At 44.0% G+C, this 18,943-nt stretch overlaps 1 protein-coding gene across 1 annotated transcript in view; it reads left to right on the top strand.

Moving 5' to 3' along the window:
- BMP6 (bone morphogenetic protein 6) overlaps positions 1-18,943 on the top strand; it is a 265,062-nt gene that overhangs the window by 201,018 nt on the left and 45,101 nt on the right. Inside the window, exons 3-4 of the mRNA XM_075826660.1 lie at positions 2,227-2,375; positions 10,423-10,620. Coding sequence (XP_075682775.1) covers positions 2,227-2,375; positions 10,423-10,620 — 347 coding nt within the window. The remainder of the gene's footprint in view (positions 1-2,226; positions 2,376-10,422; positions 10,621-18,943) is intronic.

Below are 18,943 nucleotides of genomic sequence, written 5' to 3'. Positions count from 1 at the left end.
TGTGATCGTCGATTCCACTCCAGGAGAAGCTCCTGTCGTCTGTGTCCATGACGTCATTGCCTTCTCCTGGAGTGGAATCCCCGGTCATAGCGTCTGCAACACTGTGACCGGGAATTCCGCTTCAGGAGTTTCCCCTGATATCACTGTCCATATATGGACAGAGACATCAAGCAGCGCTCCAGGAGCAGAATCCCCGGCCACATGGGGATTCCGCTCCTTCAGGGAGCTACAGTGGTGCTATTAGATAGCAGAGCAGGGAGATACCTCCCTGCTCTGCTATAGTGCCGTCGCTGCCGCTATAGCAGCCGCAGCAGCTGCTGGCGGCGCCACCGCCCTCATGCCCATTGCCGCTAGCAGCCACTATGGCTGCTACAGCGGTAGCGATGGGCACTAAGTGAAGAAGCGCCCGGGCGGAAAGGCGACTGCCTAAGGCCGGCCCTGGGTGCAGTTAGCGAGTGGCACCTGACCCGCTGGTAGTTGCAACGGCGCGGGGATACACACACCCGCTGGTGCCCCTCTTGCAGTGTGGCGGCTGGAGCCCTGTGCGACCGCACTGGTCGAACGTATCTAAGGCCGGCCATGGACAGGAGTACCTGGCGAGAGCGCGTGGGATGGCCAGTGACTCCATAATTAAAAGCCCCTGACATCACTGTCCCCATCTGATGGCCAGGATCAGTTTTTAACGGCCGTCACCTGAACAGCTTTCTGAAATATGGCCGTTAAAAACTGATCCATTGACTTCTATGGGGGCTGTCGAGCCGTGAAAACAGCCGAAAATAGAACATGTTCAATTTCTTGACGGCCAGTATTCACAGGCCGTTAAAAAAACAAAAAAAAAAACGGTGTGTGTGTGTGTGTGTGTGTTTACACCCATAGAACTTCATTGTTCTCAAAATGGCTGTCACACGGGCGTTTTTCACGGTCGTGTGAATATAGCCATAGGCCCTATTCTTCTTCAGGGGTGGTCCACTACAGTGGTGCTATCTACAGGAAGGGGGGTGTACCACCTACAGGGGGGCGGACATCTATAAGATTCTCTGTACAAGGGGGCTGCGTGGTACCTAGAGGGGGGCTGTGTGGCACTACCTAGACGGGGGCTGTATTGCACTACCTACAGGGGGGCTGTGGCAGTATCTACAGGGGGTGTGGCATTATCTACAGAGGGCAGTGTGTGACATTATCTACAGGGGGGCTGTGGCAATATCTACAGGGGGCTGTGTGGCATTATATACAGAGGGCAGTGTGTGGCATTATCTAAAGAGTGCTGTAGCAGTATCTACAGAGGCTGCGTGGCATTATCTAGAGTGGGCAGTGTGTGGAATTATCTACAGGGGCTGTGTGGCATTATCTATAGACGGAAAAGTGTGGCAAAAAAAATTGACACATGAAATTCATCCGTTTTTAAAACGGACAGTGAAGAAAACTGATGCAAAATGGGTCAAAATTGGCCATTAAAAACAGAAACACGGCCGGGAACGGAAACGGAACGGATGCAAAACGCCTGAGAAAAACAGACCAAAACAGACGTTTTTATCGGCTGACACTCGGACACTGTCGTGTGAATAGAGCCTTTATCTGCCTCCCATTTAGCATGCCTGGAGTTTAAGACCTGGCACAGATAAGGTAAATAATTATCCTAAATAAGAGAAGAGATTATTAGTATAGAGATAGGGAGGCTGAACTGTGATCTTCTTTGTGTATGTGACTGTGTCAAGAACCTTATCATCAGTTAACTGTGACTAGAGTTTGTTTTTTTCTGTGGAGAGCTTGTGTAGAAGAATCCATACAATTTCATCATACTGGAAGTTCTGGTGCGTAGTTTCCATTAATATATAGAGAGAGGCTTCCCCCAAGCACTATCTATGTGCCCCTCTCCCCAATGTCCTGTGTATGAGAAACCATACAAGACATAAGATGGCTGAAAGAATTGGCTAGTTCCACTGAAAGGACACACCTTACCATGCTGGCTGCAGCACCAAGAAGCTGTCATAAGTGTTGTGACTGTTGGAGCACCAAGAGCTTATGTTCTATGCGCTGTGGCGCATCTCTCCCTTATCTAAGGTCAGCATGCAAGTAAATTTGATTTCACCATTCAGTAGTAAAATCGAATAGTGAGCAGCGGTAATGGGAAATTAATTGATTTATTTTAATTAATCACCCCGCCCCAACATATACATTCTTAACGTTTATAATACTAAATACCAACTTTTTTTGTTCTATTAACAGGGAGACTGATTTTTTTCTCCTGGATACCCAGACAGTGTGGGCCTCAGAAGAAGGATGGTTGGAGTTTGATATTACTGCAACCAGCAACTTATGGGTAATGAATCCACGACACAACCTGGGACTACAGCTTAGCGTGGAGACCAGAGATGGTAATTTATGGTTAGATTTCTAAGATTTAATTTGCCTGGGTTAGGCATACCTCCCAACTTTTAAGTATCGCCAATAGGGACAAAAGAAGTGGGGCGCGCGCAACGTGTCAAATTGTTTTTCTTTTAAGCCACGCCTCTAACCCCATCCAATCCCCACCCAATCACACCCGGTTCAGCCCACACAGTATCATGCTGCCATTGTGCCTCCGCACAGTATAATGCCCCCACAGAACCCGCACACAGTATAATGCCAGTATACCTGCCCCCACACAGTACAACACTCCATAGTGCCTCCCACACAGTATAATGCCAGATAACTGCCCCTGCACAGTATAATGCCCCCATAGCTGCCCCCATAGTGTAATGCCCCCATACAGTATAAAGGCTACACAGATGATCCCATACAGTATAATGCCCACACAGATCCCCATACAGTATAATTCCCCATAGTGCTGCAATGCCCCTGTAGATAATGCCACAGTGCCCACTAAAGATAGTGCCCACATAGATGGGGGCAGTGCCAACATATTACCACAACGCCCACATAGTGCCACAGTGTCCACTATAGATATGACCACAGTGCCCACATGGTGCAACAGTGCTCACATATAAAGTGCCATAGTTCCCACAAATAAAGTGCCAGTGAACACATAAATTGCCAGTGCCCACATATAGTGCCCATGTAGATAGTGGCCATATAGTGCCACAGTGCCCATGTAGACAGTGCCATACCACCTTGAATATAGCGCCACCCTCCTTTAGATAGCGCTAACCCCCCGCACTGTAGATCGGTGTGGCTTGGGGTTCCGCTCCAGGAAGATCCCCTGAAGTCACTGTCAATAAATGGACAGTGATGTCAGGGGCTTCTCCAGGAGCGAAATCCCCGACCAGAGCATCCGCAACGCTTTGGCTGGGGATTACGCTCCTGGAGGGAGACCCTGACGTCACTATAGTGACATCAGGGGCTCTCTCTAGGAGCAGAATCAATGGCCAGAGAGTCGGCAAAATGCTCTGGTTGGTGATTTTGCTCCAGGAGGAGCCCCTGACGTTACTGTCCATATATGGACAGTGATGTTAGAGGCTTTAAGATGAGGGAATCCCCAGCCAGAGCATCGGCAACGATCTGGCCGGGGATTCAGCTCCTGGAAGGAGCCCCTGATATAAGTTTCTATATACGGACAGTGATGTCAGGGGCTCCTCCAGTCGCAGAATCCTCGGCCAGAGAGTCGGGCAACCCTCTGGTCAGGAATTCCGGCATCTTGAAGCAGTGATGTCAGGGGCTTTGAGATGCCGGAATCCCTGGCCAGAGCATCGGCAACGCTCTGGCCGGAGATTCCGCTCATATCTGGACAGTGACGCGAAGGGCTTTCTGCAGACAATAGTCCCCAGCCAGAGGGCTTGCGTTGCTCTGGCCTGATACTCCATAGTTAAATGCTGAAGCAGCGACCTGAGGGAGCTTCCTTGCTTCAGCTTTAGATTCAACTGAGGACGCAGATACAGTTGACACCGGGACATACCACAGGCCGCTCGGGTCAGCAGGACACCGCCCGGAACACAGGACTGTCCCGCTGAATCCGGGACAGTTCGGCAGAGGCGTAGCTAGGTTCTCCAGCACCCAGGGCAAAGATTCAGTTTGGCGCCCCCCCCAACCTCTTTGCCGACATCTCCTTCCCCCTCGCCGTGTTTGTTTTCTCTACCAATCGACGTGTCATTTCTTTTCCACATTTCTTTTTATCTAACGCGAGCATAAAAACATTTGTACATTTTACAAGCAATATAGTTCTCTACACAACACCAGAATAGTGCTCAGTACATAAATACAGCCCCAGAACCAAGCTCAGTACATATATACAGCACCAATACAGCTCAATTTAGTGCAACCCCTTCCGTATAGGTATGTACAGCGTAAAACTACAGCTCCCAGCATGGCCCGAACAATGATAAGGATATGCTGGGAGTTGCTGTTTCACAAAAATAAATCCTATCAATCATACCACCATCTCGCTGCAGATCATACAGTGACTACATTACTGATTAGAGGCAAAATTAACATTTACATTAGGTGACTCACCGGTGACGTCTCAGATTCTAGTTCTTTTTCTCCATCTGGTCCAGACCTCTATGATGACTTCTCCCGGTCACAGCCCATTTCTACAGTTTGGCGCTCACATATCTTCAGCTTCTCACTTTTCCAACATTTCTGCACCTATAAATAAAGATAAATTTATCATTATACCACACACTACGCCCCTAAATATAATAGCGCCATACACTGCACCTCTAATTATAATAGCACCATACACCGTGTCCCACACACACACTGTGCCCCCTGTAGATAGTGCTTGCCATAGAGCCCCCGTAGATAGTGCCTGCCATAGAGCCCCCTGTAGATAGTGCCCCCATATAGCCCACCCCTGTATATAGTGTCCCACAAATAACTCCCCCTATAGTTCTCTACAGATAGCCCACCCCTGTATATAGCCCCCTGTAGATATAGCCCAGCCCTGTATATAGTGCTCCACATATAGCCCAACCCTGTATATAGCCCCCTGTAGATATAGCCTACCCCTGTATATAGTGCTCCATAGATAGCCCAACCCTGTATGTAGCCCCCCGGTAGATATAGCCCACCCCTGTATATAGTTCTCCACATATAGTCCACCCCTGTATATAGTGCTCCACATATAGTCCACCCCTGTATATAGTGTTTCACAGATAGCCCACCCCTGCATATAGCCCCCCTGTACATATAGTCCACCCCTGTATATAGTGCTCCACTAGATAGTCCACCTCTGTATATAGTGCTCCACAGATAGCCCACCCCTGTATATACTATATACAGGGGTGGGCTATCTCTGGAGCACTATATACAGGGGTGGACTATATGTACAGGGGGGCTATATACAGGGGTGGGCTTTCTGTGGAGCACTATAGGGGGAGCTATTTGTGGGATACTATATACAGGGTTGGGCTATATCTACAGGGGGACTATATACAGGGGTGGGCTATATCTACAGGGGGACTATATCTACAGGGGGACTGTATCTCCAGGGGTGGGCTATATCTCCAGGGGTGGGCTATATCTACAGGGGGACTATATACAGGGGTTGGCTATATCTACAGGGGGGCTATATACAGGGGTGGGCTACATCTACAGGGGGGCTATATACTATATAGCCCCCCCTGTAGCTATAGCCCACCCCTGTACATGGTGCTCCATAGATAGCCCATCCCAGTATATAGCCCCCCCTGTAGATAGACACCCCCCCGTAGATAAAAGCCCCCCCCCGTGTAGATAAAGTCCCCCTTGTAGATAAAGGCCCCCCGTGTAGACAAAGTCCCCCCCCATAGATAAAGTCCCCCGTAGATAAAGCCCCCCTTGTAGATAAAGCCCCCCGTGTAGATAAAGCCCCCCCCCATGTAGACAAAGTCCCCCCCGTAGATAAAGCCCCCCTGTAAATACAGCCACACACTTTTATTACAATTAAAAAAAACAAAAAAAATAAACTATTCAAACTCACCTTATTCCCGCTCCCACGCCGTCCGGCAGCCATGGAGACCTGCTCTCTTCTGCGCAGGTCTCTTGGTGGTTGAACGCAGCGTCTATGAAAGGCGCTGATTGGCTGGGCAGGATGACTTTCCCTGTCAATCAGCGCCTTTCATCGACGGAAGCTTCACTGGTACAAAAGGTACCAGTCGCTTCACTCGTGGAAAGGCGCTGAATGGCCGGGCACTGAACGTGCCCGGTCAATCATTGCTTCTAATTGTACCTGTGTCCTTGCGACACAGGTACAATTATAGTGCAGGAGGAGGTGGCGCTGGCGCCCCCCTCTAAGTTGCACCTGGGGCACATGCCCCGCCTGCCCCCCCTAGCTACGCCCCTGCAGTTGGGAGGTATGGGTCAGGATTCGATAGATTGAGTCATCTTCTAGAGTCCTGCAACTTTGTCAGCCATTAAAGTGTAGCTAAACGTTTGACAAACTTCTGACATGTCATAGTGACATTTTTCCGAAAATAAATGTATCGGTTTACGGACTCAATAAAAGTCTATGAGCTGTACTCCTATACATCGGCTTTTCCGAAAAAGCCGAACAGACACGAAGCGGGTGAGTGCTCACACGAGCGCTTCAACTGCTTCGTTCTAGCGATTGGTGGGGGTCTCAGTACTCGGATCCCCACCAATCCAAACTTCTGACATGTCACTATGACATGTCAGATTTTTGTCAAACATTTAGCTACACCTTAAGGCCGGTTTCACACAGTCGTGTTCGGTCTGTGATATACAGACCATATTTCTTGGACTGACCACAGTTCAGGGAGACAGGCGCCTAGCATCATAGTTATCTATGAAGCTAGGAGTCCCTGCCTCTCTGTGGAAATACTGTCCCGTACTGTAATCATGTTTTAAGTACGGGACATTATTCCCACACAGAGGCAGGGACTCCTAGCTTCATAGATATCTATGATTCTAGGAGCCCGGCTCCCTGAACTGTGGACAGTGAGGGAAATCCGCCTGTCATACAGTCCATATATCGCGGACCGAACACTGCCGTGGGAATCTGGCCTAAGGCAAGAATGTAAGATTTGACGCAGAGGACAGCAGAAAGACTTAGATGTTCCAAGATGTGTGTAAAATGCAATTTCGAGTGTGAGAGCATAATTTTAGCTAGTCTACAAATCCTCAATACAAATGTCTTCAAAAGTAGTACAGAAAACTTTACATCACTTGTAAAATATCAAACAAAAAAACATATTTCTCATTATCAATCTACATTAAAAATATCTGAGACACAGCTTGTGTCAAATTTAAGAGTTTCCTATATGTGACAAAAACTATTATAAACTATGATTCCCTTGCTTTAGACTTGGCAGATCTCTCAGGTACGAAAACCAACCAGAGCTATACAAGAATTATTCAATATTCAAGTGCTTCAAGCCTATAATAAAGTCTCTCTTTTCCTGGCAGGTGTACAGTCGAAAATAGTTGTACAAGTAAAAATTGTAAAACACTTACCGTTCCGCTGAAAACATAATGCTAATCTCCAACATATGTGATACATTTTTCTGAATAACTGATTCTGATTAGTCGACAGCCAATTGCACTATGCAAGGACACGCCACAGGGGGCCCTAGATGACACATGTGAGCGCAATGATAAAGGTTACTTTCCTAGATCCTAAATGCGCTACAAGTCACCAAGACCTCTTTGTTGTTGATGAGGGGTTTTTTTCAGTAAATCCAAACCAGCCTTGAAGCACACATACAGTGAAGGAAATAAGTATTTGATCCCTTGCTGATTTTGTAAGTTTGCCCACTGTCAGACATGAACGGTCTAGAATTTTTAGGCTAGGTTAATTTTACCAGTGAGAGATAGATTATATTAAAAAAAAGAAAAGAAAATCACATTGTCAATATTATATATATTTATTTGCATTGTGCACAGAGAAATAAGTGTTTGATCCGCTACCAACCATTAAGAGTTCAGCCTCCTCCAGACCAGTTACATGCTCCAAATCAACTTGGTGCCTGCATTAAAGACAGCTGTCTTAAATGGTCACCTGTATAAAAGACTCCTGTCCGCAGACTCAATTAATCAGTCTGACTCTAACCTCTACAACATGGGCAAGACCAAAGAGCTTTCTAAGGATGTCAGGGACAAGATCATAGACCTGCACAAGGCTGGAATGGGCTACAAAACCATAAGTAAGACGCTGGGTGAGAAGGAGACAACTGTTGGTGCAATAGTAAGAAAATGGAAGACATACAAAATGACTGTCAATCGACATCCATCTGGGGCTCCATGCAAAATCTCACCTCGTGGGGTATCCTTGATCCTGAGGAAGGTGAGGGCTCAGCCAAAAACTACACGGGGGGAACTTGTTAATGATCTTAAGGCAGCTGGGACCACAGTCACCAAGAAAACCATTGGTAACACATTACGCCGTAATGGATTCAAATCCTGCAGTGCCCGCAAGGTCCCCCTGCTCAAGAAGGCACATGTACAGGCCCGTCTGAAGTTTGCAAATGAACATCTGGATGATTCTGAGAGTGATTGGGAGAAGGTGCTGTGGTCAGATGAGACTAAAATTGAGCTCTTTGGCATTAACTCAACTCGCCGTGTTTGGAGGAAGAGAAATGCTGCCTATGACCCAAAGAACACCATCCCCACTGTCAAGCATGGAGGTGGAAACATTATGTTTTGGGGGTGTTTCTCTGCTAGGGGCACAGGACTACTTCACCGCATCAATGGGAGAATGGATGGAGCCATGTACCGTCAAATCCTGAGTGACAACCTCCTTCCCTCCACCAGGACATTAAAAATGGCTCGTGGCTGGGTCTTCCAGCACGATAATGACCCGAAACATACAGCCAAGGCAACAAAGGAGTGGCTCAAAAAGAAGCACATTAAGGTCATGGAGTGGCCTAGCCAGTCTCCAGACCTTAATCCCATCGAAAACTTATGGAGGGAGCTGAGGATCCGAGTTGCCAAGCGACAGCCTCAAAATCTTAATGATTTACAGATGATCTGCAAAGAGGAGTGGGCCAAAATTCCATCTAACATGTGTGCAAACCTCATCATCAACTACAAAAAACGTCTGACTGCTGTGCTTGCCAACAAGGGTTTTGCCACCAAGTATTAAGTCGTGTTTGCCAAAGGGATCAAATACTTATTTCTCTGTGCACAATGCAAATACATATATATAATTTTGACAATGTGATTTTCGTTTTTTTTTTTAAATATAATCTATCTCTCATTGGTAAAATTAACCTAGCCTAAAAATTCTAGACTGTTCATGTCTTTGACAGTGGGCAAACTTACAAAATCAGCAAGGGATCAAATACTTATTTCCTTCACTGTATATTGAATCTGAATGTGACTGTTTTACAAGAGCTATGGACATTTTTGAGCTGATAAAAAATGCTGACCAGTGGCACAATGGTGTATCTGAATACATCAGATCTACTTGGACAAACATGTACTATTGTAACTACAGCAATGAGAGAGTCACTTAGTAATCTGATATCATAACACTGGACATCAAATACAGGTCTATGCTGAATCCATTAACAGTACAACTCAATACAGTTTATGAAAAATTATAGGGGTTTTATGTAATTTTGTGTCTGGTATTGCAGCTCAGTTCACTTGAATAAAGATGAGCCTCAATACCAAAAATAGAAATATGTAGGAGCAGCATTCTCCACTAACAATAAGGACTGAAGTGCACATTACCCCAGGAATGGATCAAAACCTCAGGAGAAATCGAAATAGAACAAACCAGTAACTGCACATAGACTTAAATTTTACACAAGCGTTGAATAAACCAGCAAGTTAACTTTGAATTTCAAGTCTGTGTGCGGTTACTGGTTTGTTGTATTTTGAGCTGCACAAGAGTGGCACAGTTTTTAAGGAAGAAAAGCAGACCCTTTCTTCTAATCTCTTATGGACTCTTTAAAGAGGATTCCCATAGGATTCCCATATATTAGTAAATCAGAAGTAGCTCATTTGTTCTAGGAATCAGTGTGGGTTCCAGCAGACTACACTTTATCCTACTGATCACTGACATTTTTAGCAATGTTTCATAACATACTTTAGTAGGGAAACCCCTTTTATATACAAACTATATTTAGATAAATAATAAGACATAATAAGACCCATCAGCAGCAGCTAGCCTGCTTGGTGATGGTTTCCCTGAAGCAACAGGAGATTTTTTTTTCTAAACTGCACAAAAAGAAATACAGAACTGAAAAAAATTAAATAAAAGTAAAGATATCACAATTACAAATGATAAAGATTCTAGATTAATCCATTTTAGAGCAATTGTTATTCAAAGTGGAACTCTAATTTCTTATGAAAGTGTCGTATTTGATACCTCAATTCTGTCTCTTGCATACCTTTGGTAGAAAATATATATTTCAGTTATTTTTTTTAATTATGGTTATATGTAAGCAGACCACTCACATGGGTATTTCCACACATACATACATATTTACATATACAATATTTCACTAATAGACACTAATCATTTCTGTCATTTGGTTCCAGGTCAAAATGTAAACACAAAAGCCGCAGGTTTGGTTGGCAGAGATGGCCCATATGACAAGCAGCCATTCATGGTTGCTTTTTTTAAAGCGAGCGAGGTTCATCTGAGGACAGCTAGATCTGCAACAAGCAAACGCAAGAACCAGAATCGTAACCGCTACTCTCATTCACAAGATGTATCCAGAGTATCCAGTGCAACCGGTATTGTGTTTTTGTATCTTTTTATTTTTTAAATAGTCAATGACCAAGCCTTAGGCCTCATGCACACGACCGTATTTTTTCCCACCCGTAAATACTGGCGTAAATACGGGTCCGGTGTCACACGTATTCCACCCGTTTTGCACCAGTATTTACGAACCCGTGCTCGTAAATATGGGTCCGGTGTCACACGTATTCCACCCGTATTTACGAGCACGTTTTTGGCGGCAAAATAGCGCTGCAGTAATCGGCAGCCCCTTCTCTCTATCAGTGCAGGATAGAGAGAAGGGACAGCCCTTTCTGTAATAAAAGTTAAAGAAATTCATACTTACCGGCCGTTGTCTTGGTGACGCGTCCCTCTCTTCACATCCAGCCCGACATCCCTGGATGACGCGGCAGTCCATGTGACCGCTGCAGCCTGTGATTGACCTGTGATTGGCTGCAGCGGTCACATGGCCTGAAACGTCATCCAGGACGTCGGGCCGGATGTCGAGAGGGACGCGTCACCAAGGCAACGGGCGGGAGACCGGAGTGGAGGAAGCAGGAAGTTCTCGGTAAGTATGAACGTCTTTTATTTTTATTTTTTACAGGTTTATACTGATCGGTAGTCACTGTCCAGGGTGCTGAAAGAGTTACTGCCGATCAGTTAACTCTTTCAGCTCCCTGGACAGTGACTATTTACTGACGTCGCTTAGCAACGCTGCCGTAATGACGGGTGCACACATGTAGCCACCCGTCATTACGAGAGCTCCATAGACTTCTATGGACTGTCCGTGCCGTTATTACGGCCTGAAATAGGACATGTTCTATCTTTTTCAACGGCACGGGCACCTTCCCGTGAGAAAACGGGAAGGCACCCGTCGCCAATAGAAGTCTATGAGCCCGTTATTACGGGTCGTGATTACGACCCGTAATAACGGGAGTTTTTACGGTCGTGTGCATGAGGCCTTAAGAAAACTGTGCCATGTTTATACTCTCTAAAGATGTAACCACACTGTGCAATGCAAAGTGCTTTTGAAGTCAATAATGGTGCTGATCTGGTATAACATGATGCTGCATGAAATATTATTATAATAATTTTATTTATGTTCCTAGATTAAAGGGAGTCTGTCACCAGATTTTAACCTCCCAAATGGCTAGCACCACTAGTTAGCCATAGGGAAAAGAAGTAGAAACATACAAGTGTTAAATATCTTAGTGCTTGCATCAGGGCAAAAAGTATGTTTTATTCTGACATGCGCCAAATGCACATTAGCTTTCCAGGGTCCGCCGAACCAGGAAGTGATCGGCATCTTGAGCTCAAGCCCGCCCTCTGCTGTTGATTGACAGCTGTGCTAGTCTTTATCATTGTACACTTCTTGGTTTGTCAGACCCGTGAAAGCTAATTTGGCAGAATTAAACTTCTTTTTTACCCAGAAGCATCGTCTATGATTTTCAACACTAGCATGTTTCTACAGCTTTACCCTATCGTTAATTAATAGCGATATTCATTTGGGAGGATAAAATCTGATTACAGACTCCCTTTAATGTTTTAAAAAGATGAAAAAGGACCTCATATTAAAATATTATTCCATTGAAACATAAAAAGTGAACTCTGGTTGCTATGTACAACAAGGACAAAAACAGATGAGACTTTATCAGTACAGAAAGTATAAGTTTAACAAAAAAAGTGAAATACTATCTAAGGCTATGTTCACACCTGCGTTATGACATTCTGTTGTTCTTCTCCGTCAGAGGAGTAGAACAAGGGAATAACGGAAGCAACAGTTCTGTTGCACAACGGACACCGCCGGCGGAACCCATTGACTTCAATGGGTCCCTCTGCTTTCTGTCGAGTGTCCATGATTGTCTCTGGTAATCTCTGCCGGATCTGCGACAGAGGCCCCTAACGGAGTCTCCAACGCAGATGTGAACGAAGCCTAATACATTTTTTCACTCTCAGCTGCATTTGTCACGTTTACTTCCATGGGACCAATAAACTATTTTTGCTGGAATGTTTATTTTATTTCAATCATACTCATTTATCCCAAAAATATGCCAGCCATATAGCAGTAAGCATAAAATGACCACATGGCAATGCGCACCAAAGTATAGGCCTTATTTACCAAATCTGTCTAACAGAATAAACTGTCCTAGTTGCCCATAGCAAAAAATCAGAGCTCAGCTTTTATTTCTTAAACTGCTCTGGTAAAATGGAAACTGCACTGTAATTGGTAACTATGGGCAATAAGACTAGTTTTTCTGCAGTTTTGGAAATGAGGCCCACTATGTCCTTATAAAACACAATTGTCTCCTCTATGATTCTGCACTGTTCCCTACTCAGGAATATTTGAGCAGCCAATCAGCAAACTTTGAAATGTTGCCATTTCTTCCTTTTCCAATCAGTGGCGTAATTACCATAGAGGCAGACCACGCCACTGCTATAGGGTCAGTATTGAGAAGGTTCCCAACTCTTTCTGCTTCCCGATTTAGAGCCATAGCATTTTCTTGCAGCTATCACTAGGGGAGCTCAGTGCATTGAGATTTTTATAGATTCCATTGAGTTCAATGGTAGCTGTATAAATTCATAAGAACTGAGCTCCCTCTAGTGGTGGCTACAGGCAGACAGTTTTATGAAAGACCTAGATAACCTGGCAGCAAGGGAAAAAACATGGCAGACGAAATTTAATGTTGATAAATGTAAAGTAATGCACATAGGACGTAATAATAGCATTAATTCATATACATTAAATAGAATAAAACTGGGGATAACGGAACAAGAGAAGGACCTGGGTATTCTGGTAACAAATAAGCTAAGCAGCAGCACGCAATGTCAGGCAGCAGCTGCAAAAGCAAATAGGATTTTAGGGTGTATAAAAAGGGAGATTAAAAACCCGGGATTCAAATATAATGTTACCACTCTATAGATCCCTTGCAAGGCCACATCTAGAATATGGAATTCAGTTTTGGGCTCCACATTGTAAAAAGGACATAGGAGAACTGGAGTGGGTTCAAAGGCGGGCAACGAGATTATTAAATGGGCTGGGAGGTGTCGCTTACAATGAAAGGCTAGAAAAATTGGGCTTGTTCTGCTTGGAAAAAAGACATCTTAGAGGGGATCTTATTAATATGTATAAGTATATGTGTGGTCAATACAGAGAACTAGCACATGATCTGTTCCTTCCAAGGTCTCTACAAAGGAAAGAAACTCAAAAATAATGTGTCCCTTGCTTACTGGTACCCCCATAGCAAAACAATTAATTATTTAATTAAATAATTAAGTTAAAAAAAAATAAGAGAAAGGAAAACAACGTAAAAAAACAAACTCCCCATAAAAGTGCTTTCCTATCCGAACCCACAAACACTCATTTTGGGCATTTTACGTTACACAAATTCATTTTTCAAGGACGTCAGGTGCTCAGGCATTAATATGTTCCTGTTCAGCAGAATATAAGTTACTGCAAACATAAAATAATTGCTCCCAGTCACCAATTTTAGTCTGTTCTACCCTGGCCCTATATGCTTTTGCACCTTTACTAAAAAAGTTCTGTACTTGGATGATTATCCTCCATTTACAGAGGATGCATCTAAAGCTTAGGGAGGGGAGATACAGTTCAAGCTAAAATAGGAGTTTTTTTCTTGGCGCTATATCAACATAATACATTACACAATATACACATATTTGATCTCAACATTTTTGGGGTAAATATTATTTATTGAACAAACAGCATTAAAAATTAGGGGAAAAAATATATATTTTCCCGGTTTTTTACCATTTTGCCCTGAAAAAAACCTACAAAAATAATTGCTATCCGCACCATTTGTAAAAAATAAAACAGCCCCATGTGTCCAGCAAAAAAAAAAAAAAGAATTGGGGGCAGACTAAGAAACAATAAAACAAACACGAAAAATCACCTTTAGGCGGGGTTCCCATGGGTCGGATATGCTGCGTAAAAAACACGCAGCTTATCCACCTGGAACCCACAGCACATTTCGTCCGAAAAAAACTTCCCACACTGTGGTGCTGTTTTTCGGCCAGAATTTCCGCTGCGGTAAGCAGCATAGAAATATTAATTTAAAAAAAGTCCATACTTACCTAGGCCGTTGTCATGGTGGCGTGTCTCTCCTTTGCCATTTGGTCCGGCCTCCCGGGATGATGCTACGGCCCATGTGACCACTGCAGCCTGCGACTGGTTGCAGCAGTCACATAGGATTATTGTCATCCCCGGAGGCCGGACTGGAGGAAAAAGCAGGGAGTTCTGGGTAAGTGATTTTTTTCTGAGTTGCGTTTTTTGCGGCGGAATCGCTGAGAATCCGCCACAACAGTCACAACACTAGGCTTTCTGTTGCGGGTTTTGCATCCCCATTGAATTCAATGGGGAAAACCAGCAACAGAAAAGCAACGAAAACACAGCATATTTTGCTGATTTAAATTCCGCACCGTAGGTCAAATTATTAATGCTTTCACTACGTTTTTTTTCCGCAGTGTGGGTATGAGATTTTAAAAATCTCATCCACTTTACTGCTACTGTAAATGCTGAATTTCGTAGATTTTACGCTACAAGGGAACTCAGCCTTAAGGCTTATTCAGAACGGGATATACGTCCGTGCCACGCGCGTGATTTTCACGTGCGTCGCACGGACCTATATTAGTCTATGGGGCCATGCAGACAGTTGCGTGATTTTTACGCAGCGTGAGTCCGCTGCGAAAAAGTCACGACATGTCTGTTCTTTGGGCGTATTTCGCGCATCACGCACCCATTGAAGTCAATGGGTTAGTGAAAAGCATGCATGCCACACGGAAGCACTTCTGTGGGACCTGCGTTTTTCATGCAACAGCTATCAAACTATGAATGAAAACAGAAAAGCACCACGTGCTTTTCTGTTTACAAACATCCAAACGGAGTGTCATAATGATGGCGGCTGCGAGAAAATCACGCAGCCGCGCATCATACGGGGCTGCCACACGGAGCTGTTAAGTGCCTTTTGCGCACGCAAAACGGCGCGTTTTTTTGCGTGCCCAAAACGCACATGCTTGTGTGAATCCAGCCTTAGGGTATGTTTACACAGGGTGGATATGCTGCTGAAAAGTCTGAAGCGTATCCGACCCAGTACTTACAGGGAATTCCATCCGAAAGTCCTCACTATCTTTGGTGCAGATTTTTGACCGGATTCGTCACTGCGGAAAGCAGAGCCGATAAAAAAATATCCATACTCGCCTCCTTGGCGTTGCCATAGCGACTTGTCCATGCTTCCCACTTCTCTCCGAGCAGCCGGCCTCTGGTGTTACGCTGCATTCAATGTAACCGCTGCAGCGGTCACATGGAATGAAGCATCATGCTAGGAGGCTAGCACGGAGAACAGCTGGGGAAACAAGAAGCCGTCGCTATGGCAATGCCAGGGAGGTAAGTATGGACTTGTTTTTTTTTTAAACAGGAAATATGTATTTTTAATCCCCCTACTTGCAATTTATGCTGTGGATTTGCAGCTTTTCTGCCGCAAAAATGGCAACATTTTTAATTTGTTCCAGATTTTCACTTCTCCGTTGAACTCAATGGTGAAAATCTGAAACAAAAATGCAATGATGCAGGTGCAGATTTTTAGTCCGCATCATGTCAATATATGCTATGGACTAAAAATCTGCGCCGCAGGTCAATTTATGCACGTTTTCTCGGTTGATTTTGGATACATTTCATTCACTTTGCTGCTACTGTAATACACTTCGGAATTTCCGTCTGCAAATCCATACGGAAAATACGAAGCTAAACCACCCCGTGTAAACATACCCTAAGAATGCATTATTCCAAAAGATTAAAGTTTGATCTGCGCATTAAGGGCCAAAACACCCACGGTCAGAAAAGGGCTAACTTCATAAAAAGCTAGTAAATTTGCTTTCAGTGGGGGGGGGGGGGGACCTATATTAAGTTTTGCTATGGGGACCTATGGTTTATGTGTTTGCCCCTGATTATTATCTCTAGAACTGGAGAATTTATTTTTAAGGATGGGATCATATTTTTTCCTGTTAGATCTAGAAGGGCTTTCCTGATCTCATAGGATGGGGTCAATTCCTATTCTTGGAACTAAATATACTTATAGTAGTGTGCTACGCAGCTGTCGCAATTGCCCCCCACATCTCTGCACTTCGTTACTGGTTTTGTGGTAGTTACAGCAGAGCAAAGCGTAATCTCGCTGTAACCTGTCATTTACCGCGTAATCCCGCGAGATTATGCTTCCTCTGCTGTAACTACCACAGACAGAGTAACGAAGTGCAGAGATTGTGAATAGACATTCCGTGGAATGTCTATTCACTGTCTAAACACTTCAGTATTGTTAATGTGTTAGTATAAAACAGCACATAAGGATCTAGCAGGATCCCTATGCGCTGAGTAAATGAATGGAGAGGAGTGCATGATGCTGATTGGTCAACGTCATACACTCCTCTGTACAACGCCCACTTGGTCTAAAGTAAAAATACGCCCACTTGGGTATTAAGTAACTCATTAGCATAAATCTAAAATCGCTAATAAAATGGTGAAAATAGATCGTTTTATTAAATAAAAAGCATTACTGTCACCTACATTATAGCGCTGATCTCCTTATGTAGGAGATAGGGCAATTATAATATGGTGACAGAGTCTCTTTAAGAGAAACTTTGGGAAATCTTAAATTGTTTTTGATATATAAAGGGGAGAAAAAAAATTGAATAACAAAATGTTATTTCCTTTAAAGTAAAAAGCCAATGTCACTAACAAAAGCAACAGCTGCTCCTTGTCACCAAGATGTTTTATAATTGAATCCTTCACATTGAACTATTTCCAAAACATCGGGAGTTTATTTAAGCCACCAAGAGATTTATATTAAGTGGGACAAGATGTGAATTAGAAGAAGCTAATTTTATTAATGAGTTTTGATATTGGTCTTTAGAGCTTAAAGTACAAATTTGGAAATATGAAGAAACCAGTGGCATGTGTGGAATCCATTGCAGATATTTATTCATTTAGATTGTAAGCTCTTAAGTCAGGGGCCTCTATATTTGTTTTGATATTTTTGTTATTTTACTTGACAATTGTCACTGTGGAATATCTTATATAATATAAAGATTATCATTATTATATATTTACTTTAACATTCAACATAAGCAAGTGCCCCATCTCCACTAATGTTTAAAACCTTTGCCAGTTGGGTATGCAATAGGTCAGTGGGAGAAACTACGCAGGACCCTGGACGTTGAGGGACGCCTCTATAAATGTAATTCTTTTTTAGCCTCTTCTTTTACTAGATGTCAAACTCAGGACCTGCTGTATGGGAGGCTGACATACTGAGGGTACGAACACACACAGCGTAAACACTGCAGATTTTCCGCAACGATGAATTGCAAAAAATCTGCAGCGTATTACAGTAGCAGCAGTGACCTGCAGTGCGGTTTCCTCAACTGCAGAATGTAAATTAATGCTGCGGAATCACAGCTCTTCTGTTGCAGGTTTTCCTTATGAAATATTTGGGGTGCTTAAACCCTGGTGTGTGTGCGTGTGCGTGTTGCGACATTTGTGCCGGAATCACAGCGATTCCACTGCAAAAATCACCAGTAAAAAAAAAAAACAATATGTATACTTACCCAGAGTTCCCTGCTGCTTCTCCAGTCCGGCCTGACCAATCCAAGGCTGCAGCGATCACATGTTCCGCAACGTTATCCCAGGAGGCCGGACAACGCGCAGAGAAGAGGGAGGGGGTAAGTATGAAGGTATGAATTTTTTTTCATTTTCCGGCGCCGCTTTACACAGCGGAAATTCCACCGGAAAAACACACCACAATGTGGTGCAATTTTTCGGACGGCGTTCCCTGTGGTGTTCAGGGCAGATACGCTGCGCAGGCGCAGCGTATCCGCCCCAACACGCTGTGTGTGTTCGTACCCTAAGAGTGAGCCACAGGCTGCATGGTAATCTATGAGTGGGATTTTCTCTGCGTAAATACATCAGTAGTATTCTTCTTCCCCGGCATAGTGTACTGGTATATACGGATATATGTCTATGTGCCTATATCATAGGTGGGAAAAAAAAAGGTTAAAAGTTAATTTTTTTCACTAGTGTTACTAAAACAAGACTGTGTTCAAATGGAAGATTTTGCAGGCAGAAAAAGATTGGTGAGGCAGATTTTGACCTGCCTGCACTCTCTTGCCACTGATTTCGCTGCATTATTCGCCAGCGGCCATTGAGGACCGCGGGTGAAAAAACGCCGCGAAAATTGCATTTTTTTCCTTCCTTGAAAGAACATGACGCTTTTTTTTCCCCGCGAGCAGCTAAAAGCCTAAAAAACACCTCCGCCTCCCAATGAAATCAATAGGAGGTGG

This window comes from Rhinoderma darwinii, chromosome 5 (genome assembly GCF_050947455.1).
Source record: "Rhinoderma darwinii isolate aRhiDar2 chromosome 5, aRhiDar2.hap1, whole genome shotgun sequence".
Classification (NCBI taxonomy): Eukaryota; Metazoa; Chordata; class Amphibia; order Anura; family Rhinodermatidae; genus Rhinoderma; species Rhinoderma darwinii.
Note: the sequence above shows the minus strand (reverse complement) of the source record. Positions and strands in the feature narration are given on the sequence as shown.